The sequence below is a fragment of the Callorhinus ursinus genome, unplaced genomic scaffold (assembly GCF_003265705.2).
Source record: "Callorhinus ursinus isolate GAN/ISIS: 27379988/994484 unplaced genomic scaffold, GSC_fseal_2.0 scaffold16, whole genome shotgun sequence".
Taxonomy (NCBI): Eukaryota; Metazoa; Chordata; class Mammalia; order Carnivora; family Otariidae; genus Callorhinus; species Callorhinus ursinus.
In genome coordinates, this window is record NW_027397078.1 from 11,250,304 (window position 1) to 11,266,487 (window position 16,184).

The 16,184-nt window shown below is 41.8% G+C and overlaps 1 protein-coding gene across 3 annotated transcripts in view; it reads right to left on the reverse strand.

The window, feature by feature from the left end:
* Positions 1-2,860: 2,860 nt before the first annotated feature.
* XK (X-linked Kx blood group antigen, Kell and VPS13A binding protein) overlaps positions 2,861-16,184 on the reverse strand; it is a 44,774-nt gene continuing 31,450 nt past the window's right edge. For all 3 annotated transcript variants that reach the window (XM_073901929.1, XM_073901930.1, XM_025857711.2), the window contains one exon: positions 2,861-6,723. In XM_073901929.1, coding sequence (XP_073758030.1) covers positions 5,897-6,723 — 827 coding nt within the window. In that variant the 3' untranslated portion in view covers positions 2,861-5,896. The remainder of the gene's footprint in view (positions 6,724-16,184) is intronic.

Consider the following 16,184-nt stretch of genomic DNA (forward strand, 5'->3'; position numbering starts at 1 on the left):
TAATTTTGGACTCGGTTGTGTATACGTGATGCCTGGGACTCAGGTTGCCACCTTGTAATTACAAGGAGGCAAGCATGAAGGTGAAGTGACAGGTTGGAGACAGTGGAAAGGAAGCAGGAAAGCCTCTGGGGCCTGAGGCTCTTTGGCCCATTGGAATCTAGAACCACCTCTCTCCAAACTTCTTGTTAGGTCAGGTAACACAATCCTATTGTTTAAAAAACCACTTTTAATCGGGTGTTCTACAAATTGTAGCTAAAGGTACCTTGCTATATAATTCCTAGTAAGTCCAAGGGGGTGACTTGGGAGGTGAAGTGAAGAATGCACAGAAATCACTTCATTATTGTGATGGTTATTCTGCTAACATATACATTTATTAGTGCTTTGAAAGTGTAAAAACATTTCACCTTGATGACATACTTTGTGTGAAGGTGGATAATTTACTTTGCGAAGGTAGAACATTCACGTTACATTTTAAAAAACTAAAAATATTTTCTCATCTCTTGAATCGAGCTGCAAATGAGAGAAGTCAAGTGATTTGCATGTGAACAACCTTCATTTCCAAAAGAAAAGAGTATATGATAAGTATGCTTGAGAACAATATTCCAGCAGAGCAAAAAAAACAAAAACAAAACACAAAAACCAAAAACAAACAAAAAACAAACAACTTCCAAGGGTAGTAATTCCTGATATTTCTAGTTACAAAGGAGGTCTTTTAAGGTCACCTCCCACACGAGAGTAGTTGAATTTTTAATACCTGTTCATGGTAGTGGCTGGGGGGATGATGACAAAGTTACTTTAAATGCAGCAACACATTTAATCAGTCCTGTTCTATCACTCCCAACAGCATTCCCATCGGTTTGGAAATTGACTGCACAAGTGTGTGCCAGATATCTCTAGTTAGCCTGCAAACATCTCTTGTTAGTGTAGAGGAGGGCAATGCCTGCCCAATTCTTGGAGGTCAGCAGCCCTACAGCTGGGCACCATTGCTCTAAAAAATTCTGCCACTCGGCTTACAGTCACCTCGTTAGAAGAAGGTGACACCAGGGAATCATTCTCCTCTGCACTGGGGTACTGGCAGGGATGGTCTTACAGCACCACTCCAAAATAGACTTTCTAAATCCTGTTTTGTTTCTTGAGTGTTATTGCTCCTGAAAACCTGCCACATGAACTGTACAGTGTAGGTAATTAAGAGAGGAAGCTGACCGATAAGAAATGAAACCAGTATGCATAATGCGGATGTCTAAGGAGGGTGATATTCCCAGGGCTCTAGGAAGCAGGCTAATCAGGTTTCAGTCAGGAACCCATCATTCAGAAAGAATTAATTCAGGATGGGAGGCAGGGAGGGAGCAGAAGCACAGGCAGGATCTCAAGATCTAACTGGATGACCCTCTCCTTGGGAGGAGGCAAACCATCTCTGCTGTTATGAAGTACCTTTTCCTGGGGCGGGGGAAGGCTCAAAATATTACCCATTTAATTACAGTATATAGAGTTGACATTTCTGAGCTCCTTCCCATTTGGAAAGCTATGCAGAGAGAATATACTCTCCTGGAAGAGGAGCACCCAGAGAAATATGGCCATAGAGAAATAACATATATTTCCCTCATCTCCTTCATAATCTTTACAAACGTGGGCCTAAACACTGTAAAACAGAACTATCAAGGTGGGGGAGAGGGGGGAGGGAGTAAACTACAGGCTCACGTATTAAGCAGCAAATCTTGATGCCTAAAATATACATCCCTGAAAAAACTACCCAGTTTACCAGTAAGCGTCCCAAATGTACGGTTTTAAGCTGTTCATCAGTACCGGTAACATGCCCCAGTGTTCACAGGGAAGTTAAAACGTACTCATAACTTTAAATAAAGACACCCTCTGAGAAGAGGGCTGCGTAGATTCTCATAGTTGGGGAAGCGTTGCGAAAACAAATGAAGTGACTGGCACCACTGTCAAATGGACTGTGGACGCCAGATGAGATAACTAGTATTGTGTCCGTGTTAAATTTCCCAAATTCGGTCACTGTACTATGCCTTTGCTCTTAGGAAACACACATTGAAATATTTCAGAATAGCAGGCGAAAGAGACAAAGCGAGAATGACAAAGCAAACACAGCAAGATGTTAATAGGTGGACCTAGGTGCAAGATACAAAGGAATCCCTTGCAGTGTTCTTGAGGCTTTTCTATTAGTTTGAACTTATTTCAAAATGAAACATTTACAAATACCAAACGAAGTAATTTTAGGTTGACCTACTCAAACACTATATTTGTTGACATTCACTTTTCTCAAGGGGTTGACTGAATGCCAAGAGCTCTCTTTGAAAAAGACTTATCCTACAGCTAAGTCTTTCCAAATTGCAAGGCCATCTTCAGAAGAAAAGGAATTACTCCAACAATCCACATCTGTCTCATGCCCTGAAATGACCCCTTTAGTAACTGATAGTTTTTCTTCCAAAACTATCAATGGATAGTTTGTAAATGGATTGTCATTTACATACGATTACTCATGTTAATATCTGATTCAGTACACCATTTATGTTTGTCTAGAAGAGAGTTGTATTGCCTCTCTTTTTTTGGTATCACACACAGCAATCAACAGACAGCTGAGCAGAATCTTAGTATCCAGCAGTGCGGCTTCAACAAATGGAATAAATGCTTATAAAACAGAAAATTCCATGAACTGTCGGTGTCTTGCAAGTCACAATCCTAGCAGTCTCAAATTTCTCATCCTACAGAAGGAATTTCCAGGTGAGGTTACAAAACCATAATTAATCACAATGAAACCATTTTCAAATTTCTGTTTTTTTTTTAAATAGTCCCTGACATCAAGAAGCCAGGAAAGGACTGTATAAGGAATGAAACACAAGGGGAAATTGAAAAATTAATTTATTATATGAAGAAACATAAACAGTATTTATTAGAGTCAATGGCTGCATAGAAGCAGCCTGCAAAAGCTCACATCCACAGTTTATTGACTGAGAAGTACTGACACATCACACTCATAACCACAGCACTAATGTTCTAAGGTGGTTTCCAAGGAAATGCTGTATTTGACACTTTTAGTATTTATTTTCCCATTTACAAGGCTGAAAAGATTAAACCCACATTCAATTAAAGTCTACCAGGATCAGGCATTCAACTTGTAAAGCACAACTGTCAAAAGACACTAGCTACTGTGTCCTGAATGAAAGATGCAAGATACAAAAATGATCAACTCATGATCACCAAAAGCGATTTCTCAGATGCCAGTGGGTTTTCTTCCTCCAAGTACCATGTGTTTGGGTGCTAATATCTGTAAGCAACTAACGGCAAGAGAAAGGGCAAGTGCTGAGTTCTCTCCAAGAATAAAGACCATTTACACATGCCCAACGTATTCACTCAAGACACTCATGTGGATGACACTGCTTGTTTCTTTTCTAACAGTAAAAACATAGTAACAACCTGTTTCTGGACTTGAATAACTATACTAACAACTCCTTAAATATGCATGGCACTTTAAAATATTTTCACAGCATTTGCACATCTATTATTTACCTTGATCTTTCAACCAACAACCTTGTGAGGTAGGCTGGGCAAGTATATCATCCAAATTTGGTGGGTGAAGAAACTGAGGCATACAACAATTAACTAACTTGTGGGGCTACACGGGGAGGTGCCAATCTCTACACTGTGCTGTCTCTAGGAATGAAGAGACAAAGCCTAAATGTGTTTGATGATCTTATTTCAATATATTTTGATGAAATACTTCACCTCCGTTCAGCTAAATAATCACGATTCAGTTCGAGCAGTTGTCATGACAAGTTATGGCATGCAATTAATTAGACAAAGCTCTGAGAGTTTTAAAAATTGGAATTATAATGAGAAACATTTTAACTCTCAACACATGAGGGAACTTGCTTGTTTGTCTTTAGGGCAACCTAGCTCTGCAGTCTGAACTATCACTTTATCATTTCAGAGGTATAATATAAATAATTTTAAAACAAAAATTCTCAGTTCACTATGACTTAAATTTTTACCATACAGAAAAACACCAGTGGTTTCTCTCCCTCAAAGTGAATGGACACACATAGCCCCAGAGCAGGGCTATCTGTCTAGCAAGGGTTAAAGATGACAAAATGTCCAATTTAGTTAGCAAACCTCTTTGTCCTTATAAATGTGCCTTATAATTGGGTTATGGGAGCCTGACAGACCATCACTGTTAGTCTGGTCTGGGGTCATTTAAGATGCTTAGCTATCTTCTACATTGAAATGATTTTAAAATGCATTTGAAGGCTCCGATTTTGTAACGGTTCTTGAGACAGGCTTCCAAGCCAAGGTTGGATGTATCCGTCCCTCCATCCCTGTTTAATTCAGACCACGATTCCTGCTCAAACTCACCATGTGTAACCTGTCTCCTGACAGACTGCCTATTAGAAGCTGGGTGGGTCAGAAAGTCCAGCCATTAGGGGTCCTTAGACCATCAACCCTGACTGCCCTGCAATGTCCAGCCTAGTCAGTGACAGGTCGCCTGTTTCCAGGTATTTCATTATCAAGGTTTTTATGGTAGACACAATGGCACTAGATCCAGGCATTTTCCCGAGACAACTGAGAGTATGCTACACAATCCTTTTATGAAACAAATACGGTTCCAGATTAAAGGAGAAATTACACTGGAGACAGGAGAGCATAGGAGCATAAAACTGGAGATATCATTCCAAAAACTCACAATCATGCCAAGTCAAAATACATTCAGTTAAAGACTAAAATCCTCTGGTCATTTCATCTCTTTGTATAATTTAAAAGTTTCTGACGTCAATATCTAACTTGGGAGAGGAGAGCCTTTTCCTTCAAATAAAAAAAAAAAGTAAAATGCCCTACACAGTCACGCCTGGTGAGAGATTTCTAAGGAGTTTTCTAGAAAAACTTAAGTTAACCAGTGTACCTCTTGTCTAAAACTTTTCTGACAGGCAAGGAAGAAGAGGGGGAAGAGAAGGCTATGGGTTTTATTTTCTTCTTTGTTAAGAAGGCAAATCCTAGCAAATTCAACTAGAACTTTCCCAGAATTGTAGGATGGGACTGAACCTTGAAGAGCTTTAAACCTACCTTCCAGCAGATTCATTTATCTTCAACCATCCCGAGAAGGTAAGATTTCTGCTTATAAAAGCCTACATCATTCTGATGTTTTAACAACCTTCTTAATCTAGAATTTCTTGAACACATTGAAGGAATACAACTTTCTTAACATTCTAGCGCTTCTATAGCCAGATTCAGAATTCAATTTTGCATCCATGGATCCCTGGGAATAACGTCTCCAAGTCTAGACTTTTGAATCAATCAGTCAGAGATAGCAGGCCAAGGTGGCTATGGCTGGTTATGTACAAAGAGCCCTAATGAGAGAAAATGGAACATCTGTATATTCAAAAAGCAAACTTGAACAGCCCTCTCTGACAACTCTGACAGGAATGATATTGCTGATGACAAAACCCCAGTAACCTTCTGTGGTCATGAGGACAGCTCTTGGATGAAAGCTATGCTCAGGGAAAATAAGACAAGGGGCTACCTACACCAGCAGTTCAAAAAAACCTAGAAAACAAGAAAGCTCCTGTCCTCACTCTACCTGATGGATCTAACCAGCCCAACTCAGATAGCATGGGGACCTTGTCAGTGAGAAGGCCAGTAATGCCTGGGAGAACAAGGTCAACTACAAATGGCGGTACCTTAGGCTGCCCCTCCAACGCTCAGGGGTTTCCTTGGCTTCTCTCCATAGTTCCCACATGCCCAAGAGCTCTCTATAGGGGAGCAACTCACAAGGAGTTGAGAGCTAACTTCCCTCTCTTGTTAACTGCGCAGGGCCCATCACTTGTAGAAAGAACAAGGATCAACCCAGAAAACAGTTATGTCTGAACCTCGAGAGACTCAGGTCCTATTAAGCAGAGCAGAGCTCATCAGTATTCAAAATCTGGCTGGGCATAGAACTTATTTTACTGCTAGAAGGTGTCTCATCCCTGTCTCCGGTTGACCTTAGATCCGTCTTGCCTACAGATTCACGGGATTTCTGCTGCCTACAGTCACAGCAAACACACTTTAGCCACTCTTGAAAGCCTTCGGAAACACTGGAAGAAAAGAGCTTTTTGCAAGGGTGGAAGAACTGATAGAACACCAGCATGAACAGGATGGCTGTGCAGTACCCAATGAGCAACTGCAGAATCAACAGAGGAGCACACACATACATATAGATGTCGGTCTTGTAAAGATACCACATGAGGAGGAGGAAGGCGTTCTCAATGAATCTCAGCATGTAGTACACCAGGAGCCGGTACCAGTTCTGGGACTTGCTGATGAGGTCAGGGTTGTTGATTTTCAGCTGCACAGCTGACCAGCAGAACATATTGATCCCGGCATAGAGTAAGGTGAGGAAGCACAGCACAATGGTGGTGCCCACCCGACTGAGGGCCTTCTCGATGTTCTCCGGGAATGGGGAGCCACTGCACCAGAAGAGGATCCAGGGATAGAGGAAGAAGCTGAAGAAGTTGATGAGTACAACTATTACCACCCAGGCCTTCAGGACGGAGGTAAAGAGGACCAGGACAATGACTCGAGTGGCAATCTCGAAGCTCCTCCAGAGGAAGATACACACATAGGCCAGAGGCTTCACTTTGACATCGTATTCATCATACTTGATCTTGATGGCTAGGATATTGCAGCGCAAGGCTCCGTACACAATGGACAACAGGGATAGGACCATGAAGAGACCTGGGGAGAGGAGAGAAAGAGCACTGTCGAGTCTCACCTCGCCAAGAATCCTACCCTTGCAGACACTTCCTTGCCCCTACTCCTTGGACCCCTCTCTCTTATGTTCACAGGCCGACTTCCGGTGGTCCGTACCCGCTCACTGTGCCTCAGGGTTTCTTCCAGGGCTGCACAAGGCTGCTCTGCCCAGGGGCCAGGGAGGCTTACGGGCCAGGGAATCCGTGCCCCTGGGAGAGCCCTCCATACTCAGGTCCAGCCCTGCTAAGAGCTGGAACAGAACTAACCCGGCTCCCCCACGCCTTGGGTAGCGTAACTCTGAGGCCTGTGTCCTCTCCTATTTACCAGTGTCTCCTCACAGGGCTACTTTCCGGTCACCTGTGGTGACAGCTGTCTAATCACGCTCCCTTTGTTGGCTGCCTTGCCTGCCTTGTCTTAGTCCCTGCTCCTGTGCTCCTTGCACCCTCCTCCAAAAACACATGCACTCAAAGCCTTGTCTCAGGGTCAACTCAAACTGAAATGCCTTTCTAACGCCATCTCGCTCTGTCGGAATATGTAAGGTCCTTTATGTGGTGTGCTCTGTTTCCTCACTTGGCGGATAAGCTCCCGAGGAGTCAAGAATGACCAAGTCTGACGTTCTGTCTCGGTGCCTCTCAACATACACCAGCAGTAGGTACACAAACAGAAAGGTCTCAATAATCAATTGCTCAGTGAGTTCCTCTATATCTGCGCGACCTTTGCAATTTATATCCCGACTATAGAATGCTCACTTTTCTTTACTCTTCAGTTACATTTAAGACTATAACTGCAGATTGCTGAAGAAACGGGAAGCTCACCATTACTGAGAATCTTGTCTTGGGCTGAAAGGCCTTAGTGTTTCAAGAAGTCTCAACTCGAGCTGCTTATTTCTTAAAACGACCTATGGCTAATGGGTTTATCCAATTTATACCAAGCAGAAGTTTGGCATGGCAGGGGGCAAAATATAGCTCATTTAAATGGGGCATGGTGCGGTGCCTGGGTGGCTTAGTCGGTGAAGTGTCTGCCTTCGGCTCAGGTCATGATCTCAGGGTCCTGGGATCACCCCTGAGTCAGGCTCCCTGCTGAGCAGGGAGCCTGCTTCTCCCTCTCCCAATGCCCCTCCCCCTGCTCATGCTTTCTCTCTCTCTCTCGCAGATAAATAAAATCTTAAAAAAAAAATAAATAAATGGGACATGGTACCGTGTTCGAGAGCACGACACTGTGGCTGGAAGCTACTATCTCAGAAATGTGCCACCAAGCTATGAACACAAACTGTGTGGTCGAAACTGAAATATAATCCCTTACGACAGGCCAGCACCACCTCCAAATACTGGAGCAAGGAGAGACCGGAGGCAGGGCTTGGGGTTAGGAACCAAGTGTCTGGCTCTGGTTTTAGTCTTATCCCGCCAGGCCACACTAGGGAAATGATGATCTCTTTGGGTTCTGTTTTCTCACCCATAAAATTATGATGATAATACCTTCCATGTCTGCTTTATAAGGTGCAATGTCCATATAACATAATTGTCTCTACCCTAAATGTATAATTTTAAACACATGGCAATAAAGGGTTTTATCCTTATTTAAGTTCTAAATCAATGGAAAAAACACCTATATTGGGTGGACATAAAAGCTCTGAGGCCTTGGTACTTATCTGCCTGGGAGAAGCTCAATTTTATTCAAAGCATTGACTTTTTTCATAGTCTTTTGGCACTGATTTAAAGCATCAAATTCATTCACTGGAAAGGCTGTCATCTACTAATCAAATTTAAAAGATAGAAACACTATCACAGGAGTAGACTGGGCAGCAATTGGACTGAATTATTTTTCCTGAGGCGCTAACTCAGCGGAGCCTTGTAAAGCAGTACATATCGGTGATGTATGTTTATATGTTTTATATATTTTGTATTTTTACAAATTTCTACACTCTAAGGATCTAACATTGAATCCTTTTCTTTTAGTCCTTTGGTTCTTCCCACTATAAGAAAAATGCTTCATAAGCAGAAGATGAGCTAAGCCTAAGTAATTAAAATGTCAATCGTGCCTTCGTACACACACAGTATTTATATTGTTATATTTTTGGTACTTCAAATTATTTATTACTTTTAACAGTGCAATGACCCAAACAATTTTTTAAGCATTTACCCGTTTCTCTCTTGTTAGGTCAATTATTTCCAAATTGCATTTATTTCTCTATGAAGAGAATGAGCCAATGATTACCCAATTGGTGCTCAGTGGCAACTACCCACTGAAGCCCTCTGAGAATGCAAAGAAATTGTCGTAAAATCACTGACTTCGACCGTCACTCCCACTGTTGGGTGCTCACTGCCAAATGTCACAGATAGAAAGGGGTCCAAGAAGAGAGATGCACTTGGAAGACAAGAAGCTCGTACACTCATGCAAATACCTACTTATTCAGACTTAAATGGAGAAAAGTTCCCTGATGCCACTTGCCAACCTTATCCTCCAACAATCAACACAGAAGGGGATCCGTTGGCAGTCTTGCCCATTTAAGTGGCACTTCAGAGAAGTCTCACTTCCCCTAATAATCCTATTCTCATTTTCTATGGGGGGGCGGGGCATTGTGCTGCTCTCATCTTTTATTAGAAGGCAAGACATCCCCTTAGGTAAAGCTGAATAGAAGGCTTTGGCACTTTTCCAAACTCTTACCACACTTATAAAGCTTCTTCCCACTCAATTCCCGCCAAATCACCTTCCAAATGAACTCTTTTCCTATTTCACAGAGAAACAAATTCTTATTAGGCATGAATTTACTAATTTCCTGACTTGACATCAAAACTGAATCCCTATGTTAAGTGATGATGAATATTTTATTCCTCGAGATTCCTCTTAGGAGGGGAATTCTATATGTAGGAGAAGGGGAACGGTTTCTCTGTTGCTTTGGAGAGGTAACAGAGGCTGCTCCCCAGGTGGAAGACGGTAAATGGCTGTTCTCTGTGATGTGTCTACTCTCCATGGACACTGGATCTTCAAATAAAACGACTAAACTTACCAAATGTTTAGGTGGAATAGATATTTCCCAAAAATTTAGTGAATGGCTTCAAGGAAGGAACCAGCACACATGGAAGGAATGTGGAGTACGGTGGCAGAGGGCAACTGAAGGGGTTAGCACAGGAAGCTTCTGAAAATCGGAATTTTAACCAGATTTTTTTTTTTTAAGATTTTAGTTATTTATTTGCCAGAAAGAGAGCAAGAGCACAAGCAGGGAGAGCAGCAGGGAGAGGGAGAAGCAGGCTGCCTGCTGAGCAGGGAGCCAGATGCAGGGCTCGATCCTAGGACCCCGGGATCATGACCTGAGCCGGAGGCAGATGCCCAATGACTGAGCCACCCAAGCGCCCTTTTAACCAGATTTCTGAAGGGCAGTACTTTTTACCTCTTCTTCTTTCAACTCATTAGCTGCAAAGTGCTTTCCTTACTATCTGGAGCCAGGATCTGCTGTACTGCACTCCACCACTTGCTTCCTTCTCAAAAGCCTTGCTCCATCAATTACCATCTTTCTCTTCTCAAGTTGCAGCTGCTCCCTCTCTCAGCTCTGTTCGTTCAGTGTACAAATATGCCTAAGTCAGCTGCATCTAAAAAACCATCCTTCACTTGCAAAAACCGACATAATTGTGGAAGATGTGTGATGGATACGGGAGAGTCATTATAATATCTTCTCAATCTTTTTGCCTGTTGCAAAATTGCTATAATAATAATGCTAAAAGGAAGGAAGGGAGAAGGGAAGGGAGGGGAGGGTACGGGAAAGAGAGAGGAAGGACCCCTCCTTCACCCTGAACTTCTGTCTACTACTCCAATCTCCTTGACACTTTTCAGTCAATCCTCTTGAGTTATCTCTAATCAAAACACTCACTCTTTAATCCTCAACTGCTTGCAGTCTGGATTCTGGTCTGGCTCCTTCCTGATCTCTCTGTAACATGGGATGTTGCTCACTCGCACCTTCCTGAAACTTTTCCTGTAGAAGAGATCACACTGTTTGCTCCTAATCATCCCCTGGCTTTCCTTGCAGCCTCTCCTCAACTTCATTCATAGGCACATCTTTTTCTTCCACTCTGGAACCATGGTTACACGGTCTCCTACTAGATTTCGCTTCCTAGATATCTTGTAGGTGCCTCAAAACAAAACAAACAACAACAAAACAGCACCACAAACAGAACAAAACTTATTTTCCTGAAAACTCCTCTGATGTTTCCTCTAACAGCCCCTGACACCATCACCCCGGATCACCCTATCCAGAAAAATATGTGTTTAGTAGGACTTTTCCCCTTCCTCTCCCATCACAGCCAAGTAGATCTCTAAACTTGCTCTGCATGGCTCATGGACCAGCAGCACGGACACTGACCGGGAATTGGTTAGACGTGCTCTGCCTCAGACCCAGTCCATCAGAATCTGTATTTTATTTTATTTATCTATTTGACAGAAAGAGACACAGCGAGAGAGGGAACACAAGCAGGGGGAGTGGGAGAGGGAGAAGCAGGCTTCCGGCAGAGCAGGGAGCCCGATGCGGGGCTCGATCCCAGGACCCTGGGATCATGACCTGAGCCGAAGGCAGACGCTCAACGACTGAGCCACCCAGGTGCCCCCAGAATCTGTATCTTAACAGGATTTTCAAGGTGATCTGTATGACCATTACAGTTTGAGAAGTACAGTCCTAAGTTCTTTTCCTCTTGCCTTTCTGCTTCTGTCACTAGCTAACTCTCATGTGGTTCTTGCCACAGTGTCCTAATTCATTTCTTTCTCTGCCACCACTCTTCCTTTTCTCTTTGCCTGGATAAACCCTACTTGTTCTTCAAGGTTCAGTTAAAGGGTTAACTCATCAATGATGCTTTTCCTTAGCCTTTATTCGACTACATTCATTCAGTCGTGCTAAATGCTTCCAAGACTCTTCCGAGCCCAATTAACTGTCCCTTTATTGAGATCTCATAGCCAGCCACCTATGCAGACCTTTATTTCATCACTTGATATCTTGGATTTGGCGCGATCTCCTAGCTGTAGCCACTGTTTCATACAGATTTTTATCACCAGCACCTAGCACAGTGACTGGCACAAAGCAGGTAATTGATACATGTATGCTGAATGAATGAATGAATAAATGAATTAAAAAATTGCACTTGTGAACAGCCTTTTTTCAGCACTGGATAAGGAATTTAAGCTCCAGATCTCTCACGGACTTAAAATTGAAGTGAGCAATGAGAACTCTCAAAGCCCCTTACCAGAGGGTGATTTCTGTGCTTATGAGCTTCCTATGCAAATACATCTGCTTCCATGTGCCTTTCTCAAACAAGAAGTTGCACCTGTTCCCAATATTTCCTGAGGTTGGATCCAAATTAGAAAATGTCTTTGAGATTCAAGTCTACATTCTAAAAAAAAACTCCCTTTGAGGTACATGAGAGGCCTGCAAAACAGGGAGATGTAGGAACAGTACAATATTCTCTGACCACAGGCATAACTAAGGAAGCTAAGCACTGCTTCAGCATGTGGGGGCCCAACCAGAAGCAAGACCATTCTGGATGATCTTGGCAGTGTTGGGTTTTCCTGGCCACTTATCTAGATCACTGTTCTTGTAGGATTCCACAGCTTACTCCCGGGAGCGATCGCTGACCACTTATTCTAGAACCCAGTGTTCTACTTTATTATTTTTCTAGTGTGCTGCCCTAATTCCACCCCAGGCCCTGATAACTGGTTAACAAACTGTCAATAAAGAGGTTGAGAATGAGAAAGCTCATCATCACCATGAGCATCCGCATCTGCCACCCGCCCTCCCTAGCTGCTACTACAAATACTGCTTTGGTTCTTTATTTTAATGGCTTTATTGAGATATAATTCACACACCATACAACTCACAATCTAAAGTGTACAATTCGGTGGGTTTTTTTTAAAGTCGATTCACAAATATGTGCAACCATCACCAGAGTCAAAAATTTTTTTTTAAACAAGCTGTGGCCAGATTTATTAAAGAAAAATTTTGCGTGATTTACTTTTCACCAGTCTGTTCTGGCATGTTTCGAATGATATCAGAATCACCTGGATCAATGACAGCCAGTGTGCGTACTCTGTAGTATTTCCCACACGCTGTGCCCAATTCAACATTACTGCCACTGTAGTGATGAACACCAGTTTTGGCCAACATGGTGTAGTATTCTATTTCAGATTTCCTCAAGGCTGGGCAGTTGTTGGCAAGGAGGACCAGTTTCGCTTTGCCATGTCTGATCATTTTCAGAGTCTGCTTGTACCCCAGCATGTACTTTCCACTTTTCATAACAAGCTGGAGCCTTGAGTTGATCGACTCCAGCGACTTTTTGTCTTCTTTGCAGCCACCATCTTCCTGCCTTAAATGCGGGACGGCCCCAACCAAAAGCAGCCGCCAAAATGGCCGGGAGAGAGAAAGGCCACCAGAGTCAATTTTAGTACATTTTTATCACTTCAAAAAGAAACCCGATGCCCATTAGCTACCATTTCTCCAACCCCCTCCGCTACTCGGCCCTAAGCAACCACTAATCTACTTTCTGTCTCTTTAGATTTCCCAATTTTGGACTTCCATGTGAATGAAATCATATGTGTATTTTGTGACTGGTTTCTTTCACTGAGCATAATGTTTTCAAAGTTCATCTATACGGTAGCATGTATCAGTCCTTCATTTTTATGGTTAAATGATATTCCATTGTATGGATATACATTTTTTTTATTAAAGATTTTTATTTATTTATTTGAGAGAGAGAGAGAATGAGAGATAGAGAGCATGAGCGGGAAGAGGGTCAGAGGGAGAAGCAGATTCCCTGCTGAGCAGGGAATCTGAGCCCGATGCGGGACTCAATCCCGGGACTCCAGGATCATGACCTGAGCCGAAGGCAGTCGCTTAACCAACTGAGCCACCCAGGCGCCCTGGATATACTACATTTTTTAAATTCATTCATCAATTGATGTAAATTTGCATCATTTCTGGTTACTATGAGTAGTGCTGTTATGAACATTCACGTACAAGTATGTTCTCTTCAGTCTATCATATATGCTGGGTCATAGGATAACTTTATATCAAATCATTTGAGGAACTGCCACACTGTTTTCCAAAGCAACTGCACCATTTTATACGTATGCAGGTGTATGAGGGTTCCAATTTCTCTACATCCTTGCCAATGTTTATTATTATTATTGACTTGAATTTTTATTAACTTTTTGATTCTAGCCATCCTAGTGGGTGTGAAGTAGTATCTCATTGTGATTTTGATTTACATTTTCCTGATGACTAATGATGCCAAGCATCTTTTCATGTGCTTATTGGTCACCTGTCTATCTTCCCTAGTTGCTTTTCATTACTAACTGTAAAACAAACTCATAAGAGATTTCACACTGTCCCATATGTATCCCAAAAAGCTTGACAAAATTCAAAGGCCAGATCTGCACAGATTAATTTAAGAATCAATATATTAGCCTTACCCAGAGCCATCAATGAGCATTTTTTAAAAAAGTACAATTCTATCTTCTCATGCTTTTTTAATGCCCTAAAAAAACAAAAACAAACAACAACAACAACAACAACAACAAAAAACCAAAAAGGCACCAAAAAGCAAAAAGAGGATTTTCATGCTGGCAATGGTAGATTAGTTTGTTTTGGTCTAGTATTTCTGCCAAGAACAACTGGAAAAATATCCATTCAAAGGCATTAGAGATCTACCAAAGCAGTGAGTACTTCTTGGGCCAAGATCTCAAAGAAAAGTCCCAAGAAAAAATTCTGAAGCTGCTTTTCCTCTTAAGATATTTGTCCATATGATAGCAGGTACTAAGAGACTAAGACTCTGAATACAGCTTTCAGCAGTATCTCAAAGCTGGTGGGTGTGGGAGCAAATATTGACATTCTGGCCCTATAATGGTCCTGGTATACACCCAAAGCTTTCTGGTGGGAACCCAAAAGACTAAATGCTAGGAGTATCGGTGACCAGAAGTAGATCAGCCCTCACGAAGACTAAAGTACAGAATTTAACCAACTCAAGTTGTAACTGAATAATCACATTCATCTGTATCTAATCCAATTACCTGCTATAAACAAAAGTTAAATCTTCCTGGGGGTGCCTGGGTGGCTCAGTCCGACTCTTGATTTGGGCTCAGGTCATGGTCTCGGGTGGTGGGATTGAGCCCCGAGATGGGTTCTGCATTGGGCATCAAGCCTGCTTAAGATTCTCTCTCCCTCTCCCTCTGCCCCTCCCCGGCCAACCTCCCAACCCCACTCGCGTGCGCTCTCTCTCAGAAAAAAAAAAAAAAAAAGTTAAATCTTCCTGAAGAAAGATAATTCATCCAGACTCTCAAATTATCTCTATTTTTAAATACAAATAACTGACATTTAATTAAAAATAAGTCGGCATGCCAACAACCAAGAAATGATCAAAATCCAAGAATGAGAACAGATGATAAAAACAGACCAACAGGAGATCTAGATACTGGAATTATCTGACTTAGACTTAAAAATATCTGTAATTAATATGTTCACAAAATTATATGAGAAGATGAAGAATTTATCAGAGATTGGAAACTATTTTAAAAACTGAACTCAAAAATATAGAACTGAAAAATTCAGTAAGTACAATTTAAAAATCAACAAGTGGGTTTAACAGATTACAAATAGCTATAAAGATAATTAGTACCAGGCAGAAGGCAGGTCAGAAGAAAATGGAGAAACAAAAAGGACTTACAGGAAAGGGACAAAAAGAATGGGTCAGAAGCAATATTTAAAGAACTGAAGGCTAAGAATTTTCCCGAGCTGCTGAATTATAAAAACTAAGCCCCAAGTAGGATAAATATGAAAACTACACTAAGCATATCATATTAAAATTGCTGAACACTAAAGTCAAAGTGAAAACCTTAAAAAGCAATCAAGCAAACAAACAGATTAACTTCAAAGAAGCAACAAGGACATCGGCATCTCAACAGAAATAATGGAAGCCAGAAGACAAAGGAATGAGCATCTCAAAGTGGAAAGAAAATAACGTCTAAAGATGAAGGTAAAAGAAAGACATCTTATGACAAAACAAAAATGAGGGAATTTGTCACCAGCAGACCTGCTCTAAAGAAAGTAATAAAGGTGATATTTTGGGCCCAATGAAATTTATCCCACATGGAAGCATGGAGATACAGGAAGGTCTGAACAGGGACCAGAAGGATAAATACAACTCAGTTTTTATAATGGGCAAAGAGACTTGAACAATCAAATCTCACACACACACACACACACACACACACACACACACACCAAAATGTCCACTTAAAGATGTGAAAAGGAACTCAAGCTCATTAGTCATCAGGAAACACACATTCAATCTAAAATGAGACACTATTACATACCCACTGTATTACTAAAATTAAAACCAAGTGTTGGCCATTGGAACTCTTACATACTGCTGGTGGGAATGTAAAATGGTACAACCACTTTTGCAGTTTCTATC